General features: G+C 52.6%; 1 protein-coding gene across 4 annotated transcripts in view; it reads right to left on the bottom strand.

Annotated features, from left to right (window-relative positions):
- Positions 1 to 16225, bottom strand: part of STK40 (serine/threonine kinase 40) — a 37333-nt gene that overhangs the window by 15763 nt on the left and 5345 nt on the right. For 3 of the 4 annotated variants that reach the window (XR_006335664.1, XM_043876498.1, XM_043876497.1), the window contains exons 2-3: positions 2193 to 2312; positions 282 to 367 (exon numbers count right to left, since the gene is read on the bottom strand). Coding sequence is in view for 2 of the 4 variants with exons in the window: in XM_043876498.1 (XP_043732433.1) it covers positions 282 to 367; positions 2193 to 2304 (198 nt within the window). In the remaining 2 variants the exon portion in view is untranslated. The remainder of the gene's footprint in view (positions 1 to 281; positions 368 to 2192; positions 2313 to 16225) is intronic. The other variant, XM_043876499.1, reaches the window with a different exon arrangement.

Below are 16225 nucleotides of genomic sequence, written 5' to 3'. Positions count from 1 at the left end.
CACACAAAAGCAAAACCCCACAACCTTTACTTTTCCAAGCAGAGTGACTAGAACAGGAGAAGCAGGGGTTCTCGTCTTCCCATGCCACCCCGGCACATCCACCCACACGTGTGTGGATGAAGCGAAATGGTTTTTCCCAACGTGACGGCAACGTGAGGTTCACACAGAGCCCCCGGGAAGAAGTGGTGCTGCTCTTGTTCACGGGGGGCGCGGGAGGTGGGCGGAGGGACGGGCTGGGCAGGCAGGAGGGCCCTGGGGCCCCCACCCCGCGCCTCACTTGCCTTCAGCTGATAGAAGTCATCTGTGCCATCCTTCCTTGCCAAACACTGCACGATGCTTGGCACTGGTGAGTTGCCCAGACGGGGACCTGTGGCACAGACAAGCCGCTGGCTTTACTTCTCGGGAGCCCTGTCCACCATGGCGCCGAGCCATCATGCCACCACGGGGGCTTCTGGCTAGATCTTTTCTCCTGGAGGACACCATGGCTCACACCCACTTAAAAAAAGGTCACCCCTCCACAAGTGGAGCAGTGTGTGTGCATGTCTGAGCACATCTGGTTTTTATACCTTCTCAGCACGAGGTGCGTACTAGAATCTCCGAGGAGCATGTGTTAAAAGCTGATCCCAGCTGCAACCTGGGCCCTCTGAATCACCAGCTCCAGGGTGAGCCAGGAAACCGTCCCTTGAACAGGCTCCCCTGGTGGTCTGCTGCGGCTGTATATCAGCTTTTGGGAACTTCTGTACTCCTGGAGATGTACGCTGCTCACTGGTCTGTGACAGCGCCCCGAGCTTTCGGAGCATCAATCAGCTAATGAGTGTCACAGTCTCACTGCCTTGCTGAAAAACCTGAACAGCACTCCACTGCTTTTAATAAGAAATTGAAACTTTCTGGCCTCCAAGGTCTTACATGATTTGGTTCCCGTCCAGCTTCAATGGATCATGTTTCCCCACCCCTCCTCACCACACTCCAGTTCTGCTGGACTCTAATTCCTGAGAGGTTAAGCCCTTCCCTGTCTCTGGGCCTTTGCACTTGCTGTCCCTTCTGCCTGGGATGCTTTCCCTCTGCTTTTCACATGGCTGCTCCTTCTTATCCTTGGCTGTCAGAGCCAATGTCACTTCCTCATACGGAACCTTCCTTGTCTACAGTTGTCTCTGGGCCCTTCTTGGACTCACATCATCCTGTTTACTTCCTTCAGGGCCCTTCCCCCTTCCCCCCTACTCCTGTGGTGATCGCGTGTGTTGTTTACTCTCTTTTTCTAACTAGAATGTTAAGTTCCGGTGAGGGCAGGAACTTGTCTTTTTTTTTTTTTTTTTAACTTCATGGTCTTTATTTTTAGCTTTAGAGTGTCTCCAACCTTCCTGCCCAATTTTTTTTTTCTTCTGTGCCTGGAGGTGTGTGGGATGCAGGATCTTAGTTTCCTGACCGGGGATTGAACCCATGTCCCCTGCAGTGGAAGCACAGAGTCCCAAGCACTGGATCACCAGGAAGCTCCCCAGTAACTTGTCTGTCTCAATTACTGCTGCATCCCTGATAAACAGCACAGGACCAGAACGTAACAGGCTCCATGTACTATTTGCCGAGTGACTGGAGCTGGAACTATCCTGTACTCCTAAGTTCAAGATGCTGTGCCAAAGCAAAATTCACACCCAGTCTCTGGCTGCTGGGAATGTTGGGGTCCTCAGGACCCACCCTACCTGCAACCCCATGCATGCAATCTGGAGTTGCTGGGCCTCGAATATCATGCAGAAAGGCCCTGCTGCTCCTCCGGACCACTGGGAACACCCAGTTCTACAGGATTTTGGTGCCAATTTTATAAGAAGTTTGCAGCTGTACCAAACGTTTTGCAAAATTATTGTGCCCTCCATGAATGGTCAGAGAAGTGCCTTGGAAGATGGACTTTGGGTTCTAGGACAGCTTGTATGCTTCCTGAGGGCAACGCCCTGGGGGCACGCATAGCACTCTCCTGGGGGAGACTGTCCAGCTGTCGGCTGACTCTAAGGCTGGTGAGCTACAACTGAAATGACAGCTCCTGGTGCAGAGCGACCTTCCACTCTCATAAACAGACTCCGCTTAAACCAACAGAGGGTTGGTCAGGGCCCCGCACTGGGGCGGGTGCAGCGCGGCACTGTGTGTGTCCGCAGGTCAGACTGGGCTGCCCCGGCCCCCCACTCACCTAGCCATCAGAGGCTTACCCAGGATGAATGGTCCAGCTCTCTTGGCATTATTTCCAGAAATCCCACTTCCTAGAGCCTTCGCCCTGGCCGACGTTTCCCCAGCTCCTCTGTCTGATGCTCTCCGCTTCATTCTCAGCTCTAGACGAGACAGAAAAGAGCCTTCTCACTGAGCAAATCAGCGCGCTTCCTTACGCTAACCCAGCCTGCGGGGCTCTGACTTGGGGGTGTGTCACACAGCGGCTGCTGCTGTTTCCGTGGCCGCAGTCACCTCCTGCCCCTTCCAGAGTAGCATGGAAGGTTCTCGGTAACAAAGAATCATGGCTCCTTTTCTGCGGATTAATTAGGTGCTCCAGGTGGAGGTCCTGGCTACAGAGGTGGGCAGCTGGCCCGCCTCAAAGGGTCCATTCAGATGCAGAGAGGAGGACACTGACTTCTGTGTAGATGCCAACTGGGCTTTCTTGAGACAGAGAGCTGGCCCTGGAGCGACTGTTTTCGAAGTGAGGTGAAAAAAGTGAAAACGTTAGTCGCTCAGTCATATCTGACTCTGCGACCTCGTGGACTGCAGCCCGCCAGGTTCATCTGTCCATGGAATTCTTCAGGCAAGAGTGCTGGAGTGGGTTGCCATTCCCTTCTCCAGGGGATCTTCCTGACCCAGGGATGGAATCCGGGTCTGCTGCACTGCAGGCGGATTCTTTGCCATCTAAGCCACCAGGCCTTCCCCCAAAATACCCCTTTCCCCTAAAAGGAAAGGGGACATGGGAACCAGATTCTAGAAGACATTAACCTCTCAACTTGGGTTTAAAAAAACAAGGAGGAGTTGCTCCTTCTAGCTCTCTGCAGTTCACCCCTCAGGAAGAGTGTCCTGGAGGTGGGGCGGGGAAAGGTGGACACAGTGGAGTTCCCACACAGGAGGGAAGACGGTCCCAGGGATGCCCAGGAAAGGCCGCCTGCTCAGCCCTGAGACCTCGGGCCCAGAGTGGGTGCACTTCCCTGAGGAGGTGATGCTGGAGTGGGCGAGAGGCAAGGCCATTCCAGAAAGAGAGGCCTGGGTGTGCAAACGTACATAGCAAGAAATGGCACGGAAGCAACATGCTTCAGGCAGTCTGTGTTGCTGGAGTGTATGGCTTGAGGCAGGGAGTGGTGAGAGAGGGCCCAGAGGGGCCAGCAAGGGCCAGATCTAAGGGACCTGAAGGCCACGTCTGGAGTGCAGGCTTCACTGTTACACAGAGGGCTTGGGAACACTGAACCTGAGCTTCTATAACTTTTTCTTTTTAAAAAAGTCACTGGCATTTCCTGCAGAAACACTAGAAAATACCCATAATGTTACCATCAAGATATAATCATTGTTAATATTCAATCAGACTTTCCTCTGTGTGTGTGTGTGCGTGCTCACAGTTCTGGTTATTACGAAAACTTAGACCACACTGTGACGCCATTTCTAAGTGTCCTTGTCTCCCACCTAAAATATACCAGTATGACGAGGGTAAATTTTATGGTATATGTAATATATCTCAATAAAGTCATAAAAAAAATCTTATTAACATTCCTCCATCTTCTGTAGCATCACTTGAAAGAGTCTCCTTGGTAAGAATATGTCATGATTTATCAGACCACATGCCTATTCACAGACTTTGAGATTCTCTCCACTTTTTATATCTTTTATTAGCAGTTATAAACATAACATCTTGGCAAAACCGCCTCCCTCAGGATAAACTCCAAGAATGGTCAAATGGGGTGCGTATTTTTAAAGAAGTGTGACAAACACTACCAGGCTGCTCTCAGGGAGGCTGTGCTGATTTATAGAACATCGGACAGTATGGGAGAGTAAATCCTAGAACCTGCATCAGGAAGGAGCATTTCCACATTTTAAAAAGCTGCCAATCTCATGAATATTAAAAAGCACATCATTGTTTAAATTGTAATTCCTTAATTATTCAAGAAGTTGGACCTGTTTTACAATTTTACATGCTTACTGGTTATATGCAGTATTTCTTTTATGAATTTCCAGTTCATTTTTTCTCTTTTTTTACTGCTTTGTGTGTATTAGTCTTGGTGATTTTTTAGGAATTCTATATATTAAGGCTATAACTGCCATAGGATGTAGTTTTTCTTAATCAGATAGTTTTCTTTTCCTTTAGTTTGTTTTTGCCATTATTCACAGAAGGTACCCCTACTCTGAGAACCGGTGCGTCTTCACTAGTTAGCTTATATCTCTTCACATGCTGCCATTCTGGCCTCTGGCCCTTATTCTAAACCCCAGGAGACTGACTCCATGCAGTGAACTGGCAACTGGGAGAGATGGCCCAATGTCCTTCTAGTCCAGTCTACCAGATCTGCCGCTCATCCAGCCCCTAATTCATTTCCAGAGCGGTGCCACTGAGGAGCAGACCCATGATTTCACTGAGAGTGACGAGGATCAGGTAGCTCAGTAGGCTGTAACAGTCCCAGACAGAGCAGAAGCTATGGTCAGGCTCAGCAATGACCGCTGCCAACAAGGGTCATGCTGGCAGCAGATTCAGTCACTCACACAAGAGCAGGGGGAGAACACAACTGCTTCTGGAAAAACCCTACAGAGCTCGGCAGTAATGTGTCTAGAACACCATTCCCACCCTTTGCCTGGCTAATTTCTGTGCATCTTTCTCAATTTGAGTATCACTTCCTCAGAGAAGCCGTCTTGATATCCGCAACACCAATGGGTCACAGTCTCATTTGGTATCCTGTAGTTTTCATACAAAGCACTTTCCTTATTTTGTGATTATATATTTATCTGTGTGCTCATATGCTTAATGTCTTTCCCCTAGCACTAGACTAAAACTCCCTCAGAATTAGAAAAAAACAAACAAACAAAAAAAGTACATAAAACCATTACACCCCCGCCCCCCGTGCCAGGCCCAGTAGATGCTCCATGGGTGGCTGGACACCTTCCCTGCCGTAGCTGATGGCTCCAATGGGGTCAGCTGCCCTGTCCTGGTAGATGAGTTGATTTCAGTACATCCTGGCCCTATTCCCTGGCTTCCCTGGAGCACTAAGCATCCTCTCTCCTCCTGGATCCTTGGAGAGCACCACTATGGCGTCATCGTATCTGTGTAGACGCTGCCTAGGCGCCCACGCGCAGGCATGGTCTAGACAACAGTTTGCCGGGAGCAGCTGCAGCACAGACAGTGAGTGGGCTCCACCTGACCCCACCCACCCCACTAAGGATTCAACTCAAGCAAATGGCATGGGAATTGCTCCAAGATGTAGGCAGACAGAAGGATGAGAGCAGACGGGCAGGGAGAGGGAAAAGATGCTGGCAGGGGAAGTGGCAGCAAGGCTGCTTCCCTTCCGGAACGTTCCTTCACACCACCAGAGCTGCGGAGGCAATGGATGCAGTGTGAGGGGGCAGGTCTGGGCAATCGGAAGCTGTGGTGGCCTCGCTGGTGGGATGAGCAGAGACAACCCCCCCTGGGGACACACCCTCCTGTCTCCTGCCCCCAAATCATCCTGCTGTGTCCCCTTCACAGACACACCTGCAAATGGCCCACTGATGTGCCCACAGGGAGCCTGCTTCAAGGGATCCTGGCCTCACAGTGAGAGTGCAATGTGGGAGCTCTGAGTACCCTGATTTCAAAAGGACTTGGGGCCAGGCCTCTCCTGAGACACTGGTCCTCAGGCCGGGGTGAAGGGCCCTGACCCTGCCTGGCTAAGAGGGAGCTGTCTGCCTGGTGTCTCCTGGGCCCATGGCTCAGCTTGCCAGAACTCAGCAGGCCTGATATAGAAGTCTCTGGAGCTTTAAGTCCATCCATTCTTCCAGGGCAATCCTCCCAGGTCAGCAACAGTTCCCTCAGAACCTGGACTCAGCAGACAGCTCTGCGAGGCAAAAGAGGGTGAGGGGGAGGCATGCCCACCGCCTGTAGGCCGCTCTGCTCAACCCTCAAGTGGGGGGTTCCCTTTGCCTGACCTGGGGAGCAAGCTGTGGGCATCAGCTCTGTGCTCACATCACAGCATACCCAGAGGAGGCGCTGCCCACCACACCCTGCTCGTTTGCCATTAAGGTCATCCTGTCCCAAAGCTGCTGGGCGATGTGAGCCCAGCTCTCCCAGAAGGCAATGAAGGCTGGGCCACTGGCACCATCCAAGGTTCTAAGGCCCAGGATGCCCAGTCCAGGGCTGCAGTGTGCCACGGTGCAGGACAGCTGGGCAGGGCAGCGCCAGGCGGGGCACCCTATGGCAGACCGTGGTTCAACACGGTGGGCATACCACCAACCCCCCAAGGAGGTGGGCTGCAAAGAGAGAGGGTACTGAGACCTTCCCAGCTCAGTCTTTCTTCAGCTCCACCCAACTACAAGGCAGCTGAAGCCTGGCTGAGGCAAGGAGAGGCCTATCACTAACACCCAGAAGCATCCCCACGGGTCTCCATGTGGGTGCGCGGATGCGGCCCCGGGCGATGGCCACTCACACACGCACAGAGCCAGCGTGAGTGCCCAGCCCCACAAACACAAGAGGCAGCACAGGGCCTGTCCACATCTGCAGAGTTCTGCACTCAGCCTCCTGGGAGGCTTCCTGCTGCAACCTCAGGGCTCCTGGAGAGGCGGGGGACCCTGCAGACCGAACCAGTGCAGGCGGAGTGCACAGGTGGTCCCCACAAGGAGCAAATAGCAGACCCCAGCCCAGTGAACTACTTCCGTGTGTGCATGTGTGTGATGACACCACAGCTGGTGGCCATGATCTGTCAGCAGCTTCTAATGCCTGCTAGGAGCTGAAGGACTTGTCTACACTGCAGGGTCACACTGAGCCGACAGTGTCAGGACTCAAGCTGTCCCTATCCCCACCCCCATGTTTCCTGGCTCTGTCAAAACAAAACAAATAAAAAGATCCTGAGCTGTACAGGCCTCTGTCTTCTGGGCTTTATCTCTGGCAGTGCCTACTGAAGGCAGGAACCCTGCCCCTCTGTCCAGCCCACCTGGCCCCTGGAAGTCAGCATAGGTGCTCCCACCCATCTCTGGCTTCAGCCCTATTTGCCACACATGTGTCAAGGGTCTGTGTGGCCACACCCACGCCAGACCCCAGGAAGGAGGTAGAAGAGGGTCTCTGTTCACAGGACGCTCAGGTGGCAGAATAATGTGGTCAGAGCAATGCGTCTCAGTCGATTCCATGCCATAGCACAGACAGAAACACCTGTACTACAGCACTTGTGAGTGGGGGTTGGGGGTGGCGGTGGAAAGCTTAGGGTGCTTTCTGCTGCAAGCCTCAGCTGACTTCTGCTTGGTCCAGTCACTCTCGAGCTAAAGGGATCACCATTTTGACCTACATAACCCATACTAGCTGGGATGCTTGGAGTCAGAGCAAGCCCAGCACCATTACTTAATGATGAGATCTTGGACGAGATACTTATTCTGCATGTGCAAAACCCAGAGTACAGGATCCACCTTACAAGGCTGATCTAAGGATTCAGTGAGATGACCCATGTAAAAGGGTTAGCAAGAGTATTTACTGGCATATTATGAACATATGATAAACTGTGCTTTTCTTAGCTTAAACACAGTAACTTTGAATTTCTCTTGCTGCCCAAGGAGAAAGGAACAGTCAGGCACTGACTTGGAGAGGGGGTGGGGAGAAGAAGAAGGAAGATAACCAGACTGAATGCTTAAGAGACCCTGAACTTGTTACCTGTCTGCCGGTCTGATACTCCAGGCTGGGTGGGCGTAGGTGTGGGTGTGGGTGGTCTGATGAACAGCCCGAGTGACATGTTCAGCTGAATGTGGGGAGGAGAGGAAGCCTGGGGGCTGGTTGAGCTCCTGAGGAGGCAGAGGGGTACTGGCAGTACCAGGTACGAGTCTGCAGTAGAGGGCAGGGTACAGTTGTTTTGTGGGTCAAGGGGAGGGCCTGTTCGTTTAGGCAGAGGTACACAGCATCTCATCCTCTTGTTCTGTTTACTGGTTTATGGGGGAGCAGAGGCCGGAGCACTAGCTGCCAATTATCAATTCAACGCACAGTAAGGGACTGTCCAGAATGATGATGTTGTTGTTGTTTAGTCTTTAAGTCATGTCTGACTCTTTCATGACCCCGTGGACTGTAGCCCACCAGGCTCCTCTGTCCAGGGGATTTCCCAGGCAAGAAGATTGGAGGGGGTTGCCATTTCCTTCCCAGGATGATGAGGCCACACCAAATGAGTCCTTCATCATGATCCAGTTGGGGGGCAGTGAGGAGTCTAGAACTAAGACCTAGTGCCTCTAATCCAGGATCTCTTGCAGAGGACTGTGGGAGGGGGACAGAGCACACATACTGGGCTGTAAAACTGCTATCAAAGGACATGAGGCTAGGTGTGTGTGTTTGCCAAAATGACTGAATCGTTAGAAGACCTGTGAAATTCACTATGTGTAAATATACACTTAAAAAAAAAGCAAACTGCAACCTTAACCACATGATCAAAGTTATACCACTAATAACAGAACAATCTGACATCATGTTACTCCTGCAACCTTACTGAAGTTAATTTTTTTTTTTTTTGCCAAAAATGCATAACCTGAAGCTGATCAGAAGACAAACTAAAATTGAGGGAACATTCAACAACAGGCCTATATGCTTCAAAAACATCAACATCAGGTAGTTTAAAAAAGGCTGAAGAACTGGTCTCATTTGAAGGAGATTAAAGACAGGACAAATAAATGAGACAGGTGATCTTGAGGGGAAGAAGTTATATTTTGAACAATTAGCAGAATCTGAATATACATTGTGTATCAGATGCTACAATGTTAAATTTCTTGAATTTGAAAACTGCCCTGTGGTTACATAGGAGAATGTCCCTGTTCTTAGGTTACAGATGCTGAAGTGCTTAGAGGTGAAGGGTCACCATGTCTGGAATTTACTCTCTGGAGACAGAGGAGAAACTGCACACTGCTGGAACAGCTCCCAAGACCCTGGAGGAATCTGTTGTCCAGATTCACAGGTTCAAAAGGATTTCTTGTGGGTACAAAGCTCACAGAAGCAGAATTTGGAATCTCATACTTGTTGGGTGGAGCCAGCCTGGTGTGAACAGAAGTTCGGAAAACTATTCTAAGGGAATGGGGGCAGGGGCGGGGTGGAAATGAGGTCTCTGTGCGATCTCAAGGTCTGCCACCTGGTGGCGTCTTTCTATAGTGCATCTTCAAAGGGTGTCTGCACCCACTGCAAGATGGTGGGGCACTGTTCTAGTCAGGAAGGTTACAGGAACAACTCCATCAGAAGACCCCCCGCCTCAGCTACCTGTGTAACTGATAAGTGAAAGTGTTAGTCCTTCATCATGCACGACCTTTTACGATCCCATGGACTATATATATATATATATATATGTATCTCCCCAGGCTCCTCTGTCCATGGAATTCTCCAGGCAAGAAGACTGGAGTGGGTTGCCATTCCCTTCTCCAGGGGATCTTCCCGACCCAGGGATCAAACCCGGGTCTCCGGCATTGCAGGCAGTCTCTTTACCATCTCAGCCAGCAGGGAGGCCCTGTGTAACTGGGGCTGGACAAACAGATTCCAGCAGGCAGCTCTCTCTGCTCTGCTCGGGGACCTGGGCCTGCACAGCTCCATCTGTCTCTGCTGTGGGGGTCCTGCAACGCTTCCAGGGGTCTTTCGGAAGAAACCCAAACTCCTCAGTAAGCCTGGCCAGACCCAGGCTTCCCTGCCTGTCTATGCCCCATAAATCCAGCCACACCAAATGACTCACAATTCCAAGTGTGCCATGAGCACCCCTGCCCTGTTCTCCCTTGGTCCTCACAGGTGTCACCTCCCGCAGCAAGTCCTTTCCTCTTCCGGCTGCCAGAGCACACTCTGTCTGCTCCTGTGTGCTGTAACCACTGTCTGACTCCCCTGCCTCCATCACTTTCCAGGCTGAGCAACCCCAGCCCCAGTTCATCTCCACTTCCCTGCACCCACCCACTGCTGAATGAGAAAACGGAGAGTGCAGAAGTGTCTGTTATGCACCCGGAAGGTACTAAAACCCACACTGGGGGCAGAGAAGACCCAATGAGAGGCCAGGGGCTGAAGGGAGAGAGACCCAGAGGAAAGTACGGATGGTCCACCAGCTCGTGGCAGGAGCCAGAATCCAGGAGCAGAGAGAAGGGGTCACAGCTGTAGGTAAATGGGCTGCAGTGGTGCTGGGAATAGTCTGTCCAGGAAAAGTCCCATGTCAGAAACGCCCGGATGCCTGGGGCAGGGCGGTTCTGGGCTGATCGCCAGGGGTTGTGCTTACAGTGTTGGCTGCTGGAGGGCAACCCCCCCACCCCCGCCCCTGAGGAATGAAACCCATTCACAGCATGCCTGCAGACTGGGACCAACCCCTCACTGGCGAAGGGACAGATCAGCCCCCTTTTTCCTGAGTCCGGCAAAAAAATCTGCTTTCCTGCAGTAAAGTGTGGGAAGGTGTGAGTGACAGCCTGGCTTGCTCCTCACTCAGGGGATAGACTCTCTGGACACTCTAGGTTTGAAGTGTGAAGGTCCTTCTGCTGGTCAGAAAAATTCCTACCACTTGTTTTCCCCCAGAAAAGAGATTTTCTGGCTCAGCTACGCTCTTAGTGGACTACACCTGGAAACAAACCACCGGACTTGAGGTGAGCAGTGTGAAATCTCAGCAGGTGACCCAGAGAAGATGCTCTGTGGAGCTGCAGAGGCTGGGTTGCTGAGAACCCCTCCCAGCAGCCCACAAGGCAGCATCCCCCACCCTTTCCTGACCCAAGCACTCGGGGACCCACCCTCACTGCACCTCTACACTCACATGCACATGCTGCAACCAGTGGCCCAGCTTCCCTACAGGCTTGCTCTCCGCATCCACAGAATCAACCCAGGGAACCAAGAGCAACTTGCAGCCCATGGAACCAAGTGTTTCAAACCAGGGAACAGTTGTCATTCACGCTCCGTGGGCCTCAGTTTCATCATTTGTAAAATAGGGGTGTCTCGAGGTCTCTGGTGGATGAAAGGCGAGGGTCCCTGCTCCATGCTGAGGTAGCTCCCTGGTGACAAGGCTCTCCAGGTGCATACCTTTTAAACCATCACCTGCCCGGCATCGACTGCTGCCAGAAATCGTTTGTTCTTAGTGTTTCCTACATTTTCTTTCATTCTCACAACTTCATGAAGTAAAGATTTCCCCTCTTTTTTGGTCTGCTGACAAACCAAAGCCTCGAGACCCTCCCCAGCTCATCGGGCCAGAGGAGGGTGCCTGTGGCCTGTTCTCCTCTACCCCTGCTGGCTGGCTGGAAGGGGGCTCTGTGTGAGGGCTTTTCCTTGGAGTGTGAATGACAGCCATTCCTGAGCAGGCATGGACCCTCTCCCTGGGAGCCAGAGGGCCACAAGCAATCTCCCCAGGAACCCACTGGAAGCCACTGGCTTCCGTGCCCAGGATGGATGCTGGGGGATGGGGAGGCGGATTAGTAATCCCTCAGCCTTAGCCAGGACTCCCTGATGACAAAGATTCATGCATGTGCTGTCATCTCCACCGTTCCAAAACAGAGTGATGATTTTGTTCATTTCTAAAATGCAGGATATGTATAGCTCCAATCTGTCAGGAATTCATAACATCACATCCTTCTCTAAAAGCCTGCCTCGGGGGTAACGGGCGAACTGGCTGCTACTAACCGGAGCTCCTCTCTTGCAGGGGGTGCACCCCACCCCCGAAGGCCGCTGGGCGTGTGGGAGACTACCTGCAACGCCAGAGAGGAAGTGACTCAGCCCAGTGGGAAGTGGGAGGGGCGGCCAGAACCAGGGCCCCGTGCCCAGCCTGCCCACCCCCCGCACATCCGCAGACCCATCCCCTGTCACTGCCTTTCCTCGGCAGGACGAGAGTGGGCTGAGCGCAGTTCTGGGGGCCAGCTGCGGACTGAAGGCCCCCGCTACTCACAGGGGGCCCCGTGTCTGCAGCTCGGAGATCCAGCTCCAGTCTCCTCCAGGAGGCTCAAGGAGATTACATAATCAGGAATGTCCCTCCTCACCTCCCTGCCCTGGGCAAGCCCCACTGGGCTCCTCGGTGGCCTCCATGAAGGCTGAGGGGAGAGACCTTCAGGGGGGCGAAAGGCTCCAGGCTGGGAGGATATGTCCCAGAGGGAATCTGGGAGAAGAGGCTCCAGGGCTGTGTACACAGTGGTGGGCCTGGAGGCCTCTCTGGGGAAAAGATAAGTGAGAGGAAGCCAGTCCCTGGGCCGGGGAAAAGGGCTTCGGGAGCAGCCTTTCTGAGAGTCACCAGAGCGGAATCCAGGGCAGCATCGCCAGCCCTGCCACCGACTTCACCCCTCCCGGGGCCTCCGGAAGCAGCTGATGTGACAACAAATAATCCGTCACTGTGTGTGGGTGTTGGAAGAGGAAGGGACAGACTTAATAGCTCTTTCTCAGGCTGTGCTGCTCGGGTATCTCCTACCAAGAGAAGCAGCCAGGGGAAGCTGCCAAGTACACTGACCAGGAGGCCTTCCTGGCGGCCCCTCGCCTCCGTGGGGGGCCTTCTGCCGTGTGCAGTGACGGCAGACTGAGCCACTGAAGCCCGCCCCTGTCACGCCAGCCTGCCGGGCAACTGGGGGGACCCCCTCCTCGGCTCACACCATCAACCATTGCTTTGTTCAGTGGGAACAAAGCCTCCCACCGGGTCTCTCGCGGAATTCAGGTTCCTGACACCCACGACGGCTCCAGTCAGGCCAAGGGAAAGCAGCAAACAGCTAGAGCAGGGCTGGCCGGGGCTGGCAGCACCTCTGTCCCGCGCACGAGTCTCCCTGCTCCGCAGCCTCCCCACCCAGAGGAGAGGGACCGGGCGGCCCCTGCCCGGGGTGCCCTGAGGACTGCGGGGAGCCAGCCTGTGGGAGGCACCAGGCAAATGTTACGTCTCCCTCCTTCCATCCCAGATTTCCAGAGCGACAGACGGACAGACGGGAATGCCCAGGCCAGCCCCAGGTGATGCGGTTCTCTCTCTTTGTGTGGTTTTCAACAGCAAAAGTCACTGCAATCATCCTGTGAGAAAGGTAATTTGGATTGGGGCCAGCCAACTGCCTTTCTTTAACTGCCTCTATCAACAATGAAATTCAATTAAATTTCACAACCCTGAGAAGGAACAATACACTGTGCTTTCTGCAGTCTGCCGGATGCTGCTGGCTGTGGCGCTGGGGGGCAGGATCACAGAGGCAGACAGCGGGCTCTGCCATCAGAGCTGCCCTCAGCAGGCTGTTCAGATAAGTGGACACATGCAGGCGCTTCACCTGCTCCGAGTCGCTGAGGCCAGCCATGAGCCGTCCCCAACACTCTGTCCACCTGTGGGCGGGAGCCTGCTCGCCTGTGTCTCTCCAGTGCGCGAGCTCCTGGGGGCAGGGCCTGGGCCCTTGACCACCGCAGAACCCCCTGCACAGGCCCACAGGCATGCAGAAGACAAGGCGACATCAAAGTCAGCAAAGCAGGAGAAGATGCCCATGTCCTGGGTCCAGCACACCCAGTTCTAGGAATATATTCTCTAGGCCCACTCACACAAGTTCACCAAGATGAATACACTTAATGAGGGTCCCTCAAGAGCCCTGGGTAGCAGCAAAAAAACACAAAGATAAAACCACAAAAATCAAAATGCACACACATCCCCTCCAGACAGGAAACAATCTACATGTTCACCAAGAGACACTGGTTCACTCCATCATGGTACATCCAGACAGGGAAATACTATGCAGCCTTTAAGACTAGGCCCATATCTGCTGATGGATGAAAATGTCTAGGATACGTTACTTTAAAAAAAAAAGAAAACTGCAGTTCTATTTGCATAAAATGATCCTATTTGGGTTTAAAAAAATGAATATGCATAAGAAATTTCTAGAAGAAACTTAACAGTGGATACACCCAGGTAACGGAACACAAACAGGAGATGGGTAGTCTTCTTATTCTTCTGCAGTGCTTAACTGGCTTAGCTGGCAGGCTACAGTCCATAGGATCACGAAGAGGCAGACATGACTGAGCACACATGTGCACATACACATACGCATTCTCCTTAACTATTTCACTGTAGATTACTATAATAACTTAACCAAATTTCTGAACCCTTTAGAATTATTAAGAGTGGCACTGGGATCCGGGAGGTTGGGTCTCGGAGAAGACGCGCTAGAGGGAGCATGGCGCTGAGAATGCCCTGAGCGTGTGGGCCAGCAAGCTGATGCAAGGCTGCGTCAGAAGAGACAAACCACCACGCTTAAGCTCTCCCAGGTAACTTGCAAACTTGCTTATAAGGAACTTCCTGCTTGCCACCTGGCTTCTTTAAGAGCTGGGAAGACCACCAAATGGTTCAAACTGGAGACCTGGAAGCTGGTTCATGATGCCTCTTTCAGGAGACTCAGACTCACCACCAAAGAGCTCTCCAGGGCCTCACCAGAGGCCAATAACACCTTGTGTCTAATCCTCATCACTGCTTTGGAGCAAGGAGCGCTAAGTCCATTTTACAGCAGATGCTGGAGATAGGAAGTGACTTGTTCAAGGTCACTCAGTTAGCAAGTGGCAGAATTGGGTCCTGAAGCCAGGTTTCATCTGAGCCTTAAGTGCTGGAAGACAGGATTGAAGGTCTCCTTACCCACTACTCACAGGGTAGGAGGGGAGGAATGTATCTCCAGGCAATGGCAGTTTCCATTTTTCCAGGAAAAAAGAAGGGACTGCTTCAACTCTGTCAAGGTCATTTCCAGCTCTATGGCTTTATGGGTCCAAGATTCCACATGGGCTGGGCTCCCTGGGGCCAGAGCCTGGCCAGGATCAGGGAATGGGATGGCATGGGATCTAGGGTCACAAAAGTGTGGGCTGGAAATCTGGCTTTGCCCCTGCTGGCTGAGTAACGGTGGATAGGCTCCTTAGCCCTTCCTGCCTGGGGTTTCTCCGTAGAACAGAGACAATTCCTTTTTCCTTAGGCTGGCAGAAAGCCTCAATACAGGAGCGGAGTCAGAACAGAACTCAGACACAGAGGTCACGACACCAGGGACTCACATCAACTACAAAAAGGGGCAGGATGCTTGCTCTCGAGAGGTGGCGATGCCAGCAGCGGGGCTCTAAAAGCCCAGAGAATCCTGCGCTCTGGCAGTCCTGAGGCCTCCTGAGGGGCTGACCTGAGTCTCTCCCTAAAGGTACCTGCTTTTAGGCACCGCTCCACACCTCTAGCCAGCTCTGCCCTAAACCCAAAGACAGGGGACAGGCACACCAGCCCGCTCTTGCCAGTTCCCACTACCACGTCCAGGCCACTTCTTCCTTGGGGATCCTTGGGTCACAGACTCCCTAAAGCCTTAAGATCCTCTGCCTATCTCTTTTGCCAAGTAGGTGATGATCTGTAAACAGAGGCAAGAGGGGACAGCTTTATCCTAAATGATAAGAGCCCTTCTCAATTTTCTCTGGTGCTTTCCCACAACTAGTTTCTCTGAAACCAGCAGACCTGTAGACTGCTGGACTGTGTAAGCTCTAGGGGACCCCAACTCTGACCGTGAAGAGCCAGAAGGGGGTGATCACCACTGGGGTCCTCAGTGCCCCTCAGGAAGGAGCATCTTTGCTGGCTGGCGGAAAATCAGGCTGCTCCAGTTCACTAGAAGGGGGCTGAGAAACCAAGTTAAAATAATAATAATAATAAAAGGTACTCTTTGAGACAGCAACTCCTCTTGGAATTTATCCTGTGGATACCTAAGGTGCGCAGAACCGCACACATGCAGATATAGTCACTTCAGCTTTGTTTGAAGAGCAAAAAGGCCAAGAATAACCTAAGTTCATCAGCAGAGAGTTTGCTGAATAAATTACACAAACCGTGATGACACAGTATCACCTAAAATAACCCAGACGTGCATGAGACAAAGTGGAACCATCTCTAAGATAGTAAGGAAATCAATGCAAGCGACACCATGCTTTCCCTTCTCGGATCTTGGTGACAGATCCCGAGAGGAGATGCAGGGCTGCTGTGGGCCCAGGGCCACCTTCAAGGCCACAGTCTCACCTGAGCCGGTGCAGGAGGAAGAATTGCCCTTGTCTCAGGCCACTTTCCCTTCGACCTTCTGTACACCGCAAGTGCGAGGACAAATCCTGTGAAAGTCTCCCCAGTTCAAAGGGCCTGTGTGAAGT

The sequence above is a fragment of the Cervus elaphus genome, chromosome 20 (assembly GCF_910594005.1).
Source record: "Cervus elaphus chromosome 20, mCerEla1.1, whole genome shotgun sequence".
NCBI classification, from domain to species: domain Eukaryota; kingdom Metazoa; phylum Chordata; class Mammalia; order Artiodactyla; family Cervidae; genus Cervus; species Cervus elaphus.
This window is presented reverse-complemented; position numbering and strand designations above follow the sequence as displayed.